This window comes from Bufo bufo, chromosome 1 (genome assembly GCF_905171765.1).
Source record: "Bufo bufo chromosome 1, aBufBuf1.1, whole genome shotgun sequence".
Taxonomy (NCBI): Eukaryota; Metazoa; Chordata; class Amphibia; order Anura; family Bufonidae; genus Bufo; species Bufo bufo.
Genome location: NC_053389.1, coordinates 549340490 through 549359642, shown reverse-complemented (window position 1 = coordinate 549359642; position 19153 = coordinate 549340490). Strand labels below are relative to the sequence as shown.

The 19153-nt window shown below is 42.6% G+C and overlaps 1 protein-coding gene across 1 annotated transcript in view; it reads left to right on the top strand.

Annotated features, from left to right (window-relative positions):
* Positions 1-19153, top strand: part of DNAJC2 (DnaJ heat shock protein family (Hsp40) member C2) — a 37665-nt gene that overhangs the window by 7261 nt on the left and 11251 nt on the right. The window contains exons 5-10 of the mRNA XM_040412506.1: positions 70-211; positions 11507-11587; positions 11795-11860; positions 12890-12981; positions 18063-18184; positions 18866-19015. Of these exons, the coding sequence (XP_040268440.1) occupies positions 70-211; positions 11507-11587; positions 11795-11860; positions 12890-12981; positions 18063-18184; positions 18866-19015 (653 nt within the window). The remainder of the gene's footprint in view (positions 1-69; positions 212-11506; positions 11588-11794; positions 11861-12889; positions 12982-18062; positions 18185-18865; positions 19016-19153) is intronic.

The following is a 19153-nucleotide window of genomic DNA, read 5'->3' as shown; positions in this document are numbered from 1 at the left end:
TATGTTTGTCTCATGATGAAATATATTGTTTGAATGTTTAACCATTTTGTGTTCCTTTTGGTTTTTTAGCTAATGAAATCTTATCTGATCCTGTTAAGAGACGAGCCTTCAACAGCATTGATCCCACCTTTGATAATTCTGTCCCTTCAAAAAGTGAGGGGAAAGACAACTTCTTTGAAGTATTTTCTTCTGTGTTTGAGAGAAATAGTAGGTACGAAATGTGTAACTACCAGCCATAACTAATGATGTAGAAGAAACCATATTCACATGAGGCGTTCAGCAGAACCCTTAGGCCTTGTACACAAGTGCTCTGGTTTGTTTTTTGTTTGTTCTTTTTTTTTTTTGTTCTAAATCAAAACTAGAGTAAAAGAAAAACTAGAGTAAAAAGTAAATACTGACTAAAAGAAAATAAAGAAAAAATTATATTAATGAGGTTTTCTTATCACAGAAAACATATGCCGTCACTTATTGAATGGTAGGGAGTCTGACTGGCAGGAGAATAAGAATTGAAGAAGCTGCAGCTCTGGTTTAGCGCTGCTGCCCCATCACAGTTTTTCCTTGCACAGTGGTTCTCCCAGCCACTGACTGTGTATGGAATTGTAACAGAACTCCTTTCAAGTTAATGATGTCAAGGTAGTTTCCCTCTCAGAAGCTCACAGCTGTTAACCTGACACACTAGTGATGTCATAGTAATATACCTCACAGAAACACACTAGTGATGTCAGAGCAATGTACTGGACAGAAACACACTAGTGATGTCACAGCAATGTACAGGACAGAAACACACTAGTGATGTCACAGCAATGTACAGGACAGAAACACACTAGTGATGTCACAGCAATGTACAGGACAGAAACACACTAGTGATGTCACAGCAATGTACAGGACAGAAACACACTAGTGATGTCACAGCAATGTACAGGACAGAAACACACTAGTGATGTCACAGCAATGTACAGGACAGAAACACACTAGTGATGTCACAGCAATGTACAGGACAGAAACACACTAGTGATGTCACAGCAATGTACAGGACAGAAACACACTAGTGATGTCACAGCAATGTACAGGACAGAAACACACTAGTGATGTCACAGCAATGTACAGGACAGAAACACACTAGTGATGTCACAGCAATGTACAGGACAGAAACACACTAGTGATGTCACAGCAATGTACAGGACAGAAACACACTAGTGATGTCACAGCAATGTACAGGACAGAAACACACTAGTGATGTCACAGCAATGTACAGGACAGAAACACACTAGTGATGTCACAGCAATGTACAGGACAGAAACACACTAGTGATGTCACAGCAATGTACAGGACAGAAACACACTAGTGATGTCACAGCAATGTACAGGACAGAAACACACTAGTGATGTCACAGCAATGTACAGGACAGAAACACACTAGTGATGTCACAGCAATGTACAGGACAGAAACACACTAGTGATGTCACAGCAATGTACAGGACAGAAACACACTAGTGATGTCACAGCAATGTACAGGACAGAAACACACTAGTGATGTCACAGCAATGTACAGGACAGAAACACACTAGTGATGTCACAGCAATGTACAGGACAGAAACACACTAGTGATGTCACAGCAATGTACAGGACAGAAACACACTAGTGATGTCACAGCAATGTACAGGACAGAAACACACTAGTGATGTCACAGCAATGTACAGGACAGAAACACACTAGTGATGTCACAGCAATGTACAGGACAGAAACACACTAGTGATGTCACAGCAATGTACAGGACAGAAACACACTAGTGATGTCACAGCAATGTACAGGACAGAAACACACTAGTGATGTCACAGCAATGTACAGGACAGAAACACACTAGTGATGTCACAGCAATGTACAGGACAGAAACACACTAGTGATGTCACAGCAATGTACAGGACAGAAACACACTAGTGATGTCACAGCAATGTACAGGACAGAAACACACTAGTGATGTCACAGCAATGTACAGGACAGAAACACACTAGTGATGTCACAGCAATGTACAGGACAGAAACACACTAGTGATGTCACAGCAATGTACAGGACAGAAACACACTAGTGATGTCACAGCAATGTACAGGACAGAAACACACTAGTGATGTCACAGCAATGTACAGGACAGAAACACACTAGTGATGTCACAGCAATGTACAGGACAGAAACACACTAGTGATGTCACAGCAATGTACAGGACAGAAACACACTAGTGATGTCACAGCAATGTACAGGACAGAAACACACTAGTGATGTCACAGCAATGTACAGGACAGAAACACACTAGTGATGTCACAGCAATGTACAGGACAGAAACACACTAGTGATGTCACAGCAATGTACAGGACAGAAACACACTAGTGATGTCACAGCAATGTACAGGACAGAAACACACTAGTGATGTCACAGCAATGTACAGGACAGAAACACACTAGTGATGTCACAGCAATGTACAGGACAGAAACACACTAGTGATGTCACAGCAATGTACAGGACAGAAACACACTAGTGATGTCACAGCAATGTACAGGACAGAAACACACTAGTGATGTCACAGCAATGTACAGGACAGAAACACACTAGTGATGTCACAGCAATGTACAGGACAGAAACACACTAGTGATGTCACAGCAATGTACAGGACAGAAACACACTAGTGATGTCACAGCAATGTACAGGACAGAAACACACTAGTGATGTCACAGCAATGTACAGGACAGAAACACACTAGTGATGTCACAGCAATGTACAGGACAGAAACACACTAGTGATGTCACAGCAATGTACAGGACAGAAACACACTAGTGATGTCACAGCAATGTACAGGACAGAAACACACTAGTGATGTCACAGCAATGTACAGGACAGAAACACACTAGTGATGTCACAGCAATGTACAGGACAGAAACACACTAGTGATGTCACAGCAATGTACAGGACAGAAACACACTAGTGATGTCACAGCAATGTACAGGACAGAAACACACTAGTGATGTCACAGCAATGTACAGGACAGAAACACACTAGTGATGTCACAGCAATGTACAGGACAGAAACACACTAGTGATGTCACAGCAATGTACAGGACAGAAACACACTAGTGATGTCACAGCAATGTACAGGACAGAAACACACTAGTGATGTCACAGCAATGTACAGGACAGAAACACACTAGTGATGTCACAGCAATGTACAGGACAGAAACACACTAGTGATGTCACAGCAATGTACAGGACAGAAACACACTAGTGATGTCACAGCAATGTACAGGACAGAAACACACTAGTGATGTCACAGCAATGTACAGGACAGAAACACACTAGTGATGTCACAGCAATGTACAGGACAGAAACACACTAGTGATGTCACAGCAATGTACAGGACAGAAACACACTAGTGATGTCACAGCAATGTACAGGACAGAAACACACTAGTGATGTCACAGCAATGTACAGGACAGAAACACACTAGTGATGTCACAGCAATGTACAGGACAGAAACACACTAGTGATGTCACAGCAATGTACAGGACAGAAACACACTAGTGATGTCACAGCAATGTACAGGACAGAAACACACTAGTGATGTCACAGCAATGTACAGGACAGAAACACACTAGTGATGTCACAGCAATGTACAGGACAGAAACACACTAGTGATGTCACAGCAATGTACAGGACAGAAACACACTAGTGATGTCACAGCAATGTACAGGACAGAAACACACTAGTGATGTCACAGCAATGTACAGGACAGAAACACACTAGTGATGTCACAGCAATGTACAGGACAGAAACACACTAGTGATGTCACAGCAATGTACAGGACAGAAACACACTAGTGATGTCACAGCAATGTACAGGACAGAAACACACTAGTGATGTCACAGCAATGTACAGGACAGAAACACACTAGTGATGTCACAGCAATGTACAGGACAGAAACACACTAGTGATGTCACAGCAATGTACAGGACAGAAACACACTAGTGATGTCACAGCAATGTACAGGACAGAAACACACTAGTGATGTCACAGCAATGTACAGGACAGAAACACACTAGTGATGTCACAGCAATGTACAGGACAGAAACACACTAGTGATGTCACAGCAATGTACAGGACAGAAACACACTAGTGATGTCACAGCAATGTACAGGACAGAAACACACTAGTGATGTCACAGCAATGTACAGGACAGAAACACACTAGTGATGTCACAGCAATGTACAGGACAGAAACACACTAGTGATGTCACAGCAATGTACAGGACAGAAACACACTAGTGATGTCACAGCAATGTACAGGACAGAAACACACTAGTGATGTCACAGCAATGTACAGGACAGAAACACACTAGTGATGTCACAGCAATGTACAGGACAGAAACACACTAGTGATGTCACAGCAATGTACAGGACAGAAACACACTAGTGATGTCACAGCAATGTACAGGACAGAAACACACTAGTGATGTCACAGCAATGTACAGGACAGAAACACACTAGTGATGTCACAGCAATGTACAGGACAGAAACACACTAGTGATGTCACAGCAATGTACAGGACAGAAACACACTAGTGATGTCACAGCAATGTACAGGACAGAAACACACTAGTGATGTCACAGCAATGTACAGGACAGAAACACACTAGTGATGTCACAGCAATGTACAGGACAGAAACACACTAGTGATGTCACAGCAATGTACAGGACAGAAACACACTAGTGATGTCACAGCAATGTACAGGACAGAAACACACTAGTGATGTCACAGCAATGTACAGGACAGAAACACACTAGTGATGTCACAGCAATGTACAGGACAGAAACACACTAGTGATGTCACAGCAATGTACAGGACAGAAACACACTAGTGATGTCACAGCAATGTACAGGACAGAAACACACTAGTGATGTCACAGCAATGTACAGGACAGAAACACACTAGTGATGTCACAGCAATGTACAGGACAGAAACACACTAGTGATGTCACAGCAATGTACAGGACAGAAACACACTAGTGATGTCACAGCAATGTACAGGACAGAAACACACTAGTGATGTCACAGCAATGTACAGGACAGAAACACACTAGTGATGTCACAGCAATGTACAGGACAGAAACACACTAGTGATGTCACAGCAATGTACAGGACAGAAACACACTAGTGATGTCACAGCAATGTACAGGACAGAAACACACTAGTGATGTCACAGCAATGTACAGGACAGAAACACACTAGTGATGTCACAGCAATGTACAGGACAGAAACACACTAGTGATGTCACAGCAATGTACAGGACAGAAACACACTAGTGATGTCACAGCAATGTACAGGACAGAAACACACTAGTGATGTCACAGCAATGTACAGGACAGAAACACACTAGTGATGTCACAGCAATGTACAGGACAGAAACACACTAGTGATGTCACAGCAATGTACAGGACAGAAACACACTAGTGATGTCACAGCAATGTACAGGACAGAAACACACTAGTGATGTCACAGCAATGTACAGGACAGAAACACACTAGTGATGTCACAGCAATGTACAGGACAGAAACACACTAGTGATGTCACAGCAATGTACAGGACAGAAACACACTAGTGATGTCACAGCAATGTACAGGACAGAAACACACTAGTGATGTCACAGCAATGTACAGGACAGAAACACACTAGTGATGTCACAGCAATGTACAGGACAGAAACACACTAGTGATGTCACAGCAATGTACAGGACAGAAACACACTAGTGATGTCACAGCAATGTACAGGACAGAAACACACTAGTGATGTCACAGCAATGTACAGGACAGAAACACACTAGTGATGTCACAGCAATGTACAGGACAGAAACACACTAGTGATGTCACAGCAATGTACAGGACAGAAACACACTAGTGATGTCACAGCAATGTACAGGACAGAAACACACTAGTGATGTCACAGCAATGTACAGGACAGAAACACACTAGTGATGTCACAGCAATGTACAGGACAGAAACACACTAGTGATGTCACAGCAATGTACAGGACAGAAACACACTAGTGATGTCACAGCAATGTACAGGACAGAAACACACTAGTGATGTCACAGCAATGTACAGGACAGAAACACACTAGTGATGTCACAGCAATGTACAGGACAGAAACACACTAGTGATGTCACAGCAATGTACAGGACAGAAACACACTAGTGATGTCACAGCAATGTACAGGACAGAAACACACTAGTGATGTCACAGCAATGTACAGGACAGAAACACACTAGTGATGTCACAGCAATGTACAGGACAGAAACACACTAGTGATGTCACAGCAATGTACAGGACAGAAACACACTAGTGATGTCACAGCAATGTACAGGACAGAAACACACTAGTGATGTCACAGCAATGTACAGGACAGAAACACACTAGTGATGTCACAGCAATGTACAGGACAGAAACACACTAGTGATGTCACAGCAATGTACAGGACAGAAACACACTAGTGATGTCACAGCAATGTACAGGACAGAAACACACTAGTGATGTCACAGCAATGTACAGGACAGAAACACACTAGTGATGTCACAGCAATGTACAGGACAGAAACACACTAGTGATGTCACAGCAATGTACAGGACAGAAACACACTAGTGATGTCACAGCAATGTACAGGACAGAAACACACTAGTGATGTCACAGCAATGTACAGGACAGAAACACACTAGTGATGTCACAGCAATGTACAGGACAGAAACACACTAGTGATGTCACAGCAATGTACAGGACAGAAACACACTAGTGATGTCACAGCAATGTACAGGACAGAAACACACTAGTGATGTCACAGCAATGTACAGGACAGAAACACACTAGTGATGTCACAGCAATGTACAGGACAGAAACACACTAGTGATGTCACAGCAATGTACAGGACAGAAACACACTAGTGATGTCACAGCAATGTACAGGACAGAAACACACTAGTGATGTCACAGCAATGTACAGGACAGAAACACACTAGTGATGTCACAGCAATGTACAGGACAGAAACACACTAGTGATGTCACAGCAATGTACAGGACAGAAACACACTAGTGATGTCACAGCAATGTACAGGACAGAAACACACTAGTGATGTCACAGCAATGTACAGGACAGAAACACACTAGTGATGTCACAGCAATGTACAGGACAGAAACACACTAGTGATGTCACAGCAATGTACAGGACAGAAACACACTAGTGATGTCACAGCAATGTACAGGACAGAAACACACTAGTGATGTCACAGCAATGTACAGGACAGAAACACACTAGTGATGTCACAGCAATGTACAGGACAGAAACACACTAGTGATGTCACAGCAATGTACAGGACAGAAACACACTAGTGATGTCACAGCAATGTACAGGACAGAAACACACTAGTGATGTCACAGCAATGTACAGGACAGAAACACACTAGTGATGTCACAGCAATGTACAGGACAGAAACACACTAGTGATGTCACAGCAATGTACAGGACAGAAACACACTAGTGATGTCACAGCAATGTACAGGACAGAAACACACTAGTGATGTCACAGCAATGTACAGGACAGAAACACACTAGTGATGTCACAGCAATGTACAGGACAGAAACACACTAGTGATGTCACAGCAATGTACAGGACAGAAACACACTAGTGATGTCACAGCAATGTACAGGACAGAAACACACTAGTGATGTCACAGCAATGTACAGGACAGAAACACACTAGTGATGTCACAGCAATGTACAGGACAGAAACACACTAGTGATGTCACAGCAATGTACAGGACAGAAACACACTAGTGATGTCACAGCAATGTACAGGACAGAAACACAACTAGTGATGTCACAGCAATGTACAGGACAGAAACACACTAGTGATGTCACAGCAATGTACAGGACAGAAACACACTAGTGATGTCACAGCAATGTACAGGACAGAAACACACTAGTGATGTCACAGCAATGTACAGGACAGAAACACACTAGTGATGTCACAGCAATGTACAGGACAGAAACACACTAGTGATGTCACAGCAATGTACAGGACAGAAACACACTAGTGATGTCACAGCAATGTACAGGACAGAAACACACTAGTGATGTCACAGCAATGTACAGGACAGAAACACACTAGTGATGTCACAGCAATGTACAGGACAGAAACACACTAGTGATGTCACAGCAATGTACAGGACAGAAACACACTAGTGATGTCACAGCAATGTACAGGACAGAAACACACTAGTGATGTCACAGCAATGTACAGGACAGAAACACACTAGTGATGTCACAGCAATGTACAGGACAGAAACACACTAGTGATGTCACAGCAATGTACAGGACAGAAACACACTAGTGATGTCACAGCAATGTACAGGACAGAAACACACTAGTGATGTCACAGCAATGTACAGGACAGAAACACACTAGTGATGTCACAGCAATGTACAGGACAGAAACACACTAGTGATGTCACAGCAATGTACAGGACAGAAACACACTAGTGATGTCACAGCAATGTACAGGACAGAAACACACTAGTGATGTCACAGCAATGTACAGGACAGAAACACAGTAGTGATGTCACAGCAATGTACAGGACAGAAACACACTAGTGATGTCACAGCAATGTACAGGACAGAAACACACTAGTGATGTCACAGCAATGTACAGGACAGAAACACAGTAGTGATGTCACAGCAATGTACAGGACAGAAACACACTAGTGATGTCACAGCAATGTACAGGACAGAAACACACTAGTGATGTCACAGCAATGTACAGGACAGAAACACAGTAGTGATGTCACAGCAATGTACAGGACAGAAACACAGTAGTGATGTCACAGCAATGTACAGGACAGAAACACAGTAGTGATGTCACAGCAATGTACAGGACAGAAACACAGTAGTGATGTCACAGCAATGTACAGGACAGAAACACAGTAGTGATGTCACAGCAATGTACAGGACAGAAACACAGTAGTGATGTCACAGCAATGTACAGGACAGAAACACAGTAGTGATGTCACAGCAATGTACAGGACAGAAACACAGTAGTGATGTCACAGCAATGTACAGGACAGAAACACAGTTGGAATGTCACAGCAATGTACAGGACAGAAACACAGTTGGAATGTCACAGCAATGTACAGGACAGAAACACAGTTGGAATGTCACCGCAACTAACCTGATGAAAACCCACTTGTGAGTCACATTCGTTTACCTGACTGTTTCTTGTGATGTTGTGGTAATTTACTAATCTGAAACTTTATTAAGATGTCACAGCAGCTTATCTGGATGGAAGTGAATTGTGATGTCACAGCAGCTTACCTGAGGAATACAGACTTGTGATGTCATAGTAGCTTGCTTCATGGAAATCATCTTGTGTTGTCATAGTAGCTTATCTTGCTGGAAGTGACTTGTGATGTCACAGCACCGTATTTGATGAATACAGACTTGTGATGTCACAGTGCTTGCTTGACAGAAATCCTTTTGTGAAGTCATTGTAGCTTGCTTCATGGAAACCCTGTTATGATGTCATAGTAGTTTGCTTGATGGGAATCCTCTTGTGATGTCATCGTAGCTTACTTGTCAAAAAACCATCTTGTGATGCCACATTAGTTTGCTTGACAGAGATTCTCTTGCCATGTCACAGTAGCTTGATTGAAGGAAACCCACAGGAGATCACCTGGCCAGTAAAACATACATAAAGGAACACACTGCAATATAAAGGTCTGAAATCCAATCTTTAGGCAACAGTTAAACATTGAAACAAATACAGGGGTCATCCAGAATCCCGCACTAGGAATTTAGAAAGATACATATCCAGAAATGGTCTCCATAAATATACCCTTAAAGATCGTAAGTCAATAAATGATCAGGATTAGAGATGAGTGAATCAAGCATCTGCGTCGCGGTGTCCTGAACCTGAGAACGATTCCCCTGCCTTGCACAGTGGCTGCTCCAGTAGTGGAAGCAGTGCATCTGTGCTTACGCTGCTACTCTGAGCAGCCGCACGGGCGCAAGATTGTCAGGGCCAGCAGAGATATCTGGCCCTATCAATCAAGCAATGGGGGAGAAGGAATATTAATGTAAGGTGACAATATGTCTATTACCTTGCTAGTAAGTGGAGCAAAACTGTGTGCATCAATCAGATATTGTTGCCCTGATTTTTGTATGACCTTTAGGCCTCTTTCACACTACCTATTTCAGTGTTTTGCGGTCCGTTTTTCACGGATCCGTTGTTCCGTTTTTTTTTTTTTGTTTCCGTTCCGTTTTTCCGTATCCCATGTACAGTATACAGTAATTACATAGAAAAAATTGGGCTGGGCATAACATTTTCAATAGATGGTTCCGTTTTTTTTGCGGACCCGTTGACTTGAATGGAGCCACAGAACGTGATTTGCAGGCAATAATTGGACATGTTCTATCTTTCAACAGAACGGAAATACGGAAACGGAATGCATACGGAGTACATTCCGTTTTTTTTGCGGAACCATTGAAATGAATCGTTCCATATACGGAACGCAAAAAACGGCCCGCAAAATGGAAACAAAAAACGGTAGTGTGAAAGAGGCCTTACTCCTATAGATTGATGGGATCCTGAAAGCTACACTGCACTGTGAATTAACATGTTGTTATACATTTACTCTGCCCATCACCTGCTGGTAAAGCTTATAGATCCCCACAATCATCCGTTACCACTGGGGGAAGATGTGTATGCCTGTTACAGGGAACTGCAGTATTGCCTGATATGTATTGAAATGGACATGAAATACTTGATCATGTCTGCTAGAGGAGCAAAGCATTTCTTTCTGGTAGCTCTCCACTGTCCCTTACAGATGGGGCTCCCAAGCAGAGGTGGTAGCTCTCCACTGTCACTTACAGAAGGGGGTCCCAAGCAGAGTCTACCCTCTGCGACATTCATAAAGCCTAATGGGGAATATATAAAAGTGTAACTGTCATTCTTTTTTCTGTTTTTGTAATGTATAAGGACAGCGATACAGATCATTTTTGTAATATACTTTAATTACTGAAATTGTACATTTCTACTAGAAAAATAGCTCTAAAGTGACCCATTTTGAGCCTTAGCCACGCTCCTCTGTCTTCTGTTTACGCAACTGTGGAGACTTACTAACAGTGACTGTGTTATGTACACAGAAGACGGAGCGTTGCTAGGGCTCAAAATGGGTCACTTTAGAGCTATTTTTCTAATAGAAGTGTACGATTTTAGTAATTAAAGTATATTACAAAAATGGTCAGGATCACTGCCCCTATAAATTACAAAAATTAAAAAAAAGAATGACAGTTACACTTTAAGGAGTAGTCCTTGTTCAGGTGGTACCATCCCATTAGGGCAAGTTTACAAATAATTTGTATAGAATTCTCTTTCTGGTGCATGAATTGTAAAACCATAACGTTGTAATATGTCTATATAACCATTCCAGGTGGTCAAATCAGAAAAACGTTCCAAAACTTGGCAACATGAACACCTCAATTGAAGACGTAGATGCGTTTTATTCTTTTTGGTATGTTCCCATATGTGGAATTAAAAGACCTGAGCACTGTGAAACCTGTGGTGGCTTGATTTGTACAATTTTATATTTCTTTTCTGAATATTTGTATTGTAAATAAACATCAACTTGTATTTGTTAGTATAGTAATTCATTATATTGTGCATTCTCACTGATCAATGAGCTGTTCCTTTTAACACCTGTTTTTTTTTCACATACTAGGTACAATTTTGATTCCTGGAGAGAATTTTCTTACTTGGATGAAGAAGAAAAAGAAAAGGCAGAATGGTGATTACTATTTAAATTCCTTAGATGCAACGTGGCTTTTCATCCATGTGTCTGACCTGTCATGTCAGCCTGCAGCAATCCTCATGTCTGAGAAACAAGCAGGACTGCCAAAATATAGCAGAAACTAGAGACGTCTCTGGGAATTTTCAAACTAGCAGCTTGGATTATTGTTGTTTTCCATGTAAGATGATTTTGAATTGAGAGCAGGGGTGGACTGGGAACTTAAAGTGGCCCTGGAAAAAATACTAAAAGTGGCCCCGTTTTGTAGTCGGGTCCAAATTGATGAAAGGCAGAGCCAGCAATACCATATTGTGGCACATTATACCACCCCAACCAAGCCAAATACCACAGTCCATCACAAAATACTGCCGCCAGCAGCATAAAGTACATCCTCAAAAACTTTCACTGGCCGGCCGTGAGGAGGGCTCAAGCGGGCCCCTGGGCATCAGCCCACCGGGAATTTTACCTGGAAGGTTTATGGCCAATCCACCCCTGCTTGAGAGAGAATTTGGAGTTGTATGAATACAAAGTAGATCTTGGCAATTATTTTTTTTGAAAATAGTCACTTAGTGGTAAACCTTTATACAAAAGTCAGAACAGTCAAGCTTGTCCGCTTCCTCCTGACCTGCACAGGTCATAGAGCATACCTAGAAAACTGTCCCATAGAAGTCGGTGTGGTCCCCTCCTGACTATTGTGTCTATGCCCTATGGTAATATCTCTAAATTCTTTTAAGAACAACTTTGGCAAGATGGCTGCCCCCATAATCACGTTAAGGAAATAGAATTAAAACATCTGCAATCTTAAAATAAAAACAGATTAGAAAAAAAAGGATGTGTGTTGCCATCTGGTTTTAACTGGCAGAAAACATTATAGGTGGCACATTTCCTTAACGATTGGCCTCTGTGCATGATTTATCCAGCTCTACATTATGTTAGGGCTGGTGACTAATAATTTTGATATCTAGTCTGTTTTGTATGATGCAAAGATACAGATCCTCATTGCATCTTGTCTCATATTTGTGTTGTCAGCCGTGATGAGAGGCGGTGGATTGAAAAACAGAACCGAGCGGCCCGAGCACAAAGGAAAAAGGAAGAAATGAATAGGATTAGAACATTAGTTGGTACGTGTGATTCATTTCTGACGTGAACATGCAGCACATTCTGTCCTCTCCTCGCTCACGATCTTTCAGATGTAGACTAGATGATAGTGGATAATTGAAGGATTTACATAGAACAGTATTGATCTGCATGTTCAATGCTCTGCTAATTTAACATTATTTTTAAAAAAGTATGGAACTCCTTTTATATAATAGTAGCATTCCATTGATCATTTCTGCTTATGTATTTCAAACTAGAGTTGTTGCGATACCAAATTTTTGATTCGATTTCGATACAATAAAAAAGTATTGCGATACTCGATACCAACTGTTGTGGAAATTTTATTAAGATGTGTATTTAAAGGGAACCTGTCACCAGGATTTTGTGCATAGAGCTGGGGACATGGGCTGCTAGATGGCCGCTAGCCTATCTGCAATACCCAGTCCCCATAGCTCTCTGCTTTTTTTTTTTTTTTTTTAAATCAGATCGTTTTTTATTGAACCTTTTATAATGTAAATACACGTTTTAACATATCACGTACAAAGATGACATAGAGACATATTATATTATCCATAAGGCTGATAACAAAAAGGATACCAAACCATGTGTAATAATCAAATTTCAACCCAACCCCCCAACCCCTCCCATCCCACCCCACCTTAACCTGCAAAATACAAAGGCACACTGTTAGACATTTCTATTCAGACGTCGAAACGACAGCCATGGTTCCCATAATTTTTCAAATTTTGCTGGGCATCCACGCTTCTGGTACACCATCCGCTCATAACTCAACATCGTGTCAACCGCACTTAAGAATTCGCCTAGAGTTGGCGGCGCTGTCTGTATCCAATGTAGGGCGATTAATTTTCTAGCAACATATAACACTCTACCTATAGCTATTTTATGCACCTGACCGGTGGCCAATACAGAGACATATCCCAACACACACACTTTAGGGTCAGAGGGTATCCGTACCTTGTAAACGACTCTGTGCTTTTATTGTGTTAAAAAAACGTTTTGATCCATATGCAAATGAACCTGATATGAGTTCTGTGTCCGGAGATTAGTCCAGCGGAAAGGAGCCCAGCACCGCCCCGCGTCCTCCGAATCTCCTCCTTGCTGGCTGACGTCACAGAGCTGGAGCGCCGAAATATCGCGATGGGCGAGCTAGCGCATGCGCAGTGTCGGCATCATGTTCATTCCCTGTACTGGCATCAGCACAGGGAACGAACTACGCATGCGCTAGCTCGCGCATCGCGAGATTTCGGTGCTCCAGCTCTGTGACGTCAGCCAGCAAGGAGGAGATTCGGAGGACGCGGGGCGGTGCTGGGCTCCTTTCCGCTGGACTAATCTCCGGACACAGAACTCATATCAGGTTCATTTGCATATGGATCAAAACGTTTTTTTAACACAATAAAAGCACAGAGAGCTATGGGGACTGGGTATTGCAGATGTGCTAGCGGCCATCTAGCAGCCCATGTCCCCAGCTCTATGCACAAAATCCTGGTGACAGGTTCCCTTTAATATATTGTGTATTGTCATCATGTCTCTCAGTGTCAGGGTAAACCATTGGAGTGGATATCTTCCCGTGTATGTCCTGTCACAGCTGCCTGGCGCAGAGGTCTCCGTCGGCGAATGGTCCATGTGCTAAGCGCTGGGCTGTGGGCTGGGGGAGACTGATAAGTTCAGCAGAGCAGTGTTTTGTTGGCTGATGTATGGACGCCGGCTAGGGCCCCCGCGCAAGACGCGGATTTATTGGCTTGGCGTGGCTGCATTTGTTAAGAGAACAATATATGAAAGGAACGTGCGTTTGTTGTCTCTAGTGCGCCTGATCAGCAAGGATTCAACATGAAAACACCTTTGGCTGACTGCGGTTGAGATTTTTACCTTTCCTTACATAAAGACATTGGAGAGCAGATTACAACTATTTATATTTCTACAACACATTCGATACCACGCGAAAAAAATAAACCAAAAAAGCCACATGTATTCCGCATTTTAAAAAAGTATTTATTTTTTTCTGTTCCGGCGTTCACCGCATAGATTTTTTAACATTTTTAATAGTTTGGACTTTTCTGACGTGGCGATATGTGATATGTTTATTTATTGTTTATATATTTTATATGTGAAATTGGAAAAGGGGGTGAGTCATACTTAATATTTTGGTGTTTTATTTTAACTTTTAATTTTTTTTTAATTTTAATAACCATTTCCCCCTTTAGGGGCTAGAACCTGGGATCTTCTAATCCCTTGTCCTATTCACCCTAATAGATCTCTATCAGGGTGAATAGGACTTCACACTCTCCCTGCTGCTCTGTGCACACAGCAGCAGGGAGCTGACTATGGCAGCCAGGGCTTCAGTAGCGTCCTGACTGCCATGGTAACTGATCAGAGCCCCAGGCTTACACTGCTGGGGCTCCGATCAGAAGCTGCCACTGCACCACCAATGAGGAGGAGGGGACCCTGTGGCCACTGCCACCAATGATTTTGATACTGGGGGGTTGGGGGAGGGCGCACTGCGCCACCAATGATAATTAACCCTTAATACAGGAGGCGGGTACTGGCAGCAGATCAGCGGCAGTTAACCCCTCTGGCCCCAGCACTTACTATTATTCCTGGGTGCCGCTCCGTTCCATTACTGTCTCCTGCTCCATATCCTAATTACTATCGGAGCAATGGAAAGGAGACATCAGCTTCTCTCCTGGGCGTTCCTTCTCCCTGGCTGAAGCACTGTCCAATCGCAGCGCAGGGAGAAGGAACGCCTAGGAGAGAAGCTGATGTCTCCTCCCCATTGCTCCGATAGTAATTGGCATATGGAACAGGAGACAGTAAAGGGGGCACAGCAGACGAACGGAGCGGCGCCCAGGAATAATAGTAAGTGCTGGGACATCTCTGGGCGCCGCTCTGTGTAGCCTGCTAGCTTTAAAGTCTGGACCCAGGAAAAGTCCTATCATTAGTGGAGCAGTGCGCCCGCCCCTCTCTTCTCATTGGTGGCAGCGGCAGCACAGGGGGGAGGGAGAGACTGCTTTCTTCTCCCCTGCTGTCGGCGCGCTCATGTTCAGAGATACTAGACTGCACAGCAGCGCAGCCCAGTATCAAAAAAATTGAAATGATCTATTGGGTATCGAAATTTCGATACCCGCAACAACCCTATTTCAAACTGCTTTATGTTAAGATTTTTTGTATTAAAAATCTTTTCAATGTTATTATTCAGTGAAAATGACATATAATAAAGAAATATAACGGCTATGGACTAAATCATGATATGTTGTGATGGGAATAGGATTGCATGCCATCTAGTTCATCTTACCATAATGATTGTACAGACAGTAATAGATATTAAGAAGGTGTTTTCCGGTTTATCTGAACAATTGGCTGTATGTAAAACCTTTAATAAAAATGATCTGATTTAAAAAAAAAAGGTGTTTTCCAGGAAATGTAAACACTTGAAAGAAGAAAGGGAATGGTATATAATAATAATATTATAATTTCTATTCACCTGGAAACTCTCCACCGCACCAGTGCTGCATCTCCCCGATGGTCTGTGTTGCTGTCCTGCAGTAATGATGTTGCAGCTATCTGCACATATCAATTGCAGCCATTCAATGTCTGTGGCTGCATAGGTCAATCATTGGCTGCATGATGCATAGGTCACCTACAGGGGCTGCAGTGTCATCACTCCATGAGGGCAACAAACATCGGTCGAAGCACTGCAACAATGGCAGATTTTCCACGTGAATAGTACCTATTTTGTTAGGCTACTTTCACATTAGCGGTTTTTGGGGATCCGTCATGGATTTGCAAAAACTCTTCCGTTACAATAATAAAACCGCATGCATCTGTCATGAACGGATCCAGTTGTATTATGTCTTCTATATCCGTCTTGAACACCATTAAAAGTCAATAGGGAACGGATCTGTTTTCTTTTGTGCCAGAAATGGATCCATCCCCCTTGACTTACATTGTGTGCCAGGACGGATCCGTTTGGCTCTGCTTTGTCAGGCGGACAGCAAAACGCTGAAGGCAGCACTTTGGTGTCCGCCTCCAGAGCGGAATGGAGATGGAACTGATGCATTCTGAGCGGATCCTTATCCATTCAGAATGCATTAGGGCAAAACTGATCCGTTTTGGACCGCTTCTGAGAGCCCTTAACGGATCTTGCAAACGGAAAGCCAAAGCGCAAGTGTGAAAGTAACCTTACTTTATGGCATCACCTTTCTTCCTCAGAGTTCTTTAATCTCACAGACAACCCCATTAAAGGGATTCTGTCACCAAGTTTTGGGCTATAGAGATGCGAACATGCACGGCTAGATCGCCGCTAGCATGTCCGCAATATATCTGTCCTATAGGGCTGTGTGCTTTTAATTTCTTTAAAAAAGGATTTTATAGATATGTAAATGAGTCTTGTATGTGTCCAAGGGGCTGTACTAACCTTCCTGGAGCCCAGCCGTGCCCAGCCACGCCTGCCTGTGAAGGAGCCCAGCACCGCCTATGTCCTCCGAATCTCCTCCTTTCATCAACTATAGATTGCTGTAATATCGCGATGCGCAGTGCCAGTATAGTGTTCTTTCCCTGTGCTGGCATCAGCCTCAGGGAAAGAACTGCGCATGCGCGAGCTCGCGGCAATCTATAGTTGATGAAAGGAGGAGATTCGGAGGACATAGGCGGTGCTGGGCTCCTTCACAGGCAGGCGTGGCTGGGCACGGCTGGGCTCCAGGAAGGTTAGTACAGCCCCTTGGACACATACAAGACTCATTTACATATCTATAAAATCCTTTTTTAAAGAAATTAAAAGCACACAGCCCTATAGGACAGATATATTGCGGACATGCTAGCGGCGATCTAGCCGTGCATGTCCGCAGCTCTATAGCCCAAAACTTGGTGACAGAATCCCTTTAAGTAACATTCTTAGATATTTTTTATAATTGTAGTGTAGACTGAACACTAAAACATTAGTCACGGGTATATTTTTCATGTCCAAAATTAAAATGTCATATTTATTATGTTTCCATTATGGGACTGCTAGGTCCATAGAGAAAATAGTATGTAGGGCTGTCTCCTGGTAGGTCCTTTTTTATCTCTAAATGTTCCATTATTTTTCTAGATAATGCATATAGCAGTGACCCCAGAATTAAGAAGTTCAAAGAGGAAGAGAAAGCTAGGAAAGAAGCAGAAAAGAAAGCCAAGGCTGATGCAAGGAGAAAAGAACAGGAAGATAAAGAAAAGGTTTGTGTTATTAAGTGAAATTTGATAACAATTACTAGGCCCTGGGGATCTCAAGGGTATAACCACATGGCGCGGTCGTGATATGGCTGCTCTGCGGTCGAGTACCGTGCTGCCATATGCGCTTCAGCATGCTCTAATTAAACTTATTAGGGCCACACTGTTTAGTCAGCCTGTATTGTCAATGGTCACACAGTATTGCCGGTACCATGTGACCATGGAGGCTCCGGTCTTCTATCGAACCTTTCAGATGCTGTATTTGCTATTGACCGTGGGCAACTGAGGGGTTAAATGACCTGGATCAGAGTCATTGCTGATCCTAGTCATTGCAGCCAGGTGGCAGCTGTATTACATAGCCAGCACCCAGGCTCAGTTAATGAGCCCACTCCATATATCACTTGCACACAAATGACGTACAGTTATGTAACTATGCGTTAAAAAAACAAAACTGAACATTTTTTTAAAACTGACTTTAAAAAAAAAAAATAATAATTTCCACGGTGTAAACAATAAAAACAAATACTAGAATAATTTTTTTCTGTTGCAGCTCCTTCAGCCACATTGTAAATATCCCTAATTAGACAGGCAACCACCAGATTTTGTCTGTCATCTAGAACTGAATACATACGGTTATTTGAGCTGATTATTTCGAGGTTGTGTAATGAACTTGTAAAATGATTACAGATAAGGCAAGCAGAACTGGATGCTGCTCGAATAGCAAAGGAGAAGGAAGAAGAGGAGGCTCGTCAGCAAGCTCTGCTTCTGAAAAAAGAAAAGGAGATACAGAAGAAAGCCATAAAGAAAGAACGCCAGCGGCTTCGCACTACATGCAAGGTTGGTTAACAAAATGGATTTGTAGCCGATTAAAAGCATGGCTTGTTTTTATTAGCACTCGTGCCAGATATGTTCTTCTAAGACATTAGGAATAAGAAATGCACAGAAAGAAACATTGAGGGGCATGTGGTGCAACTA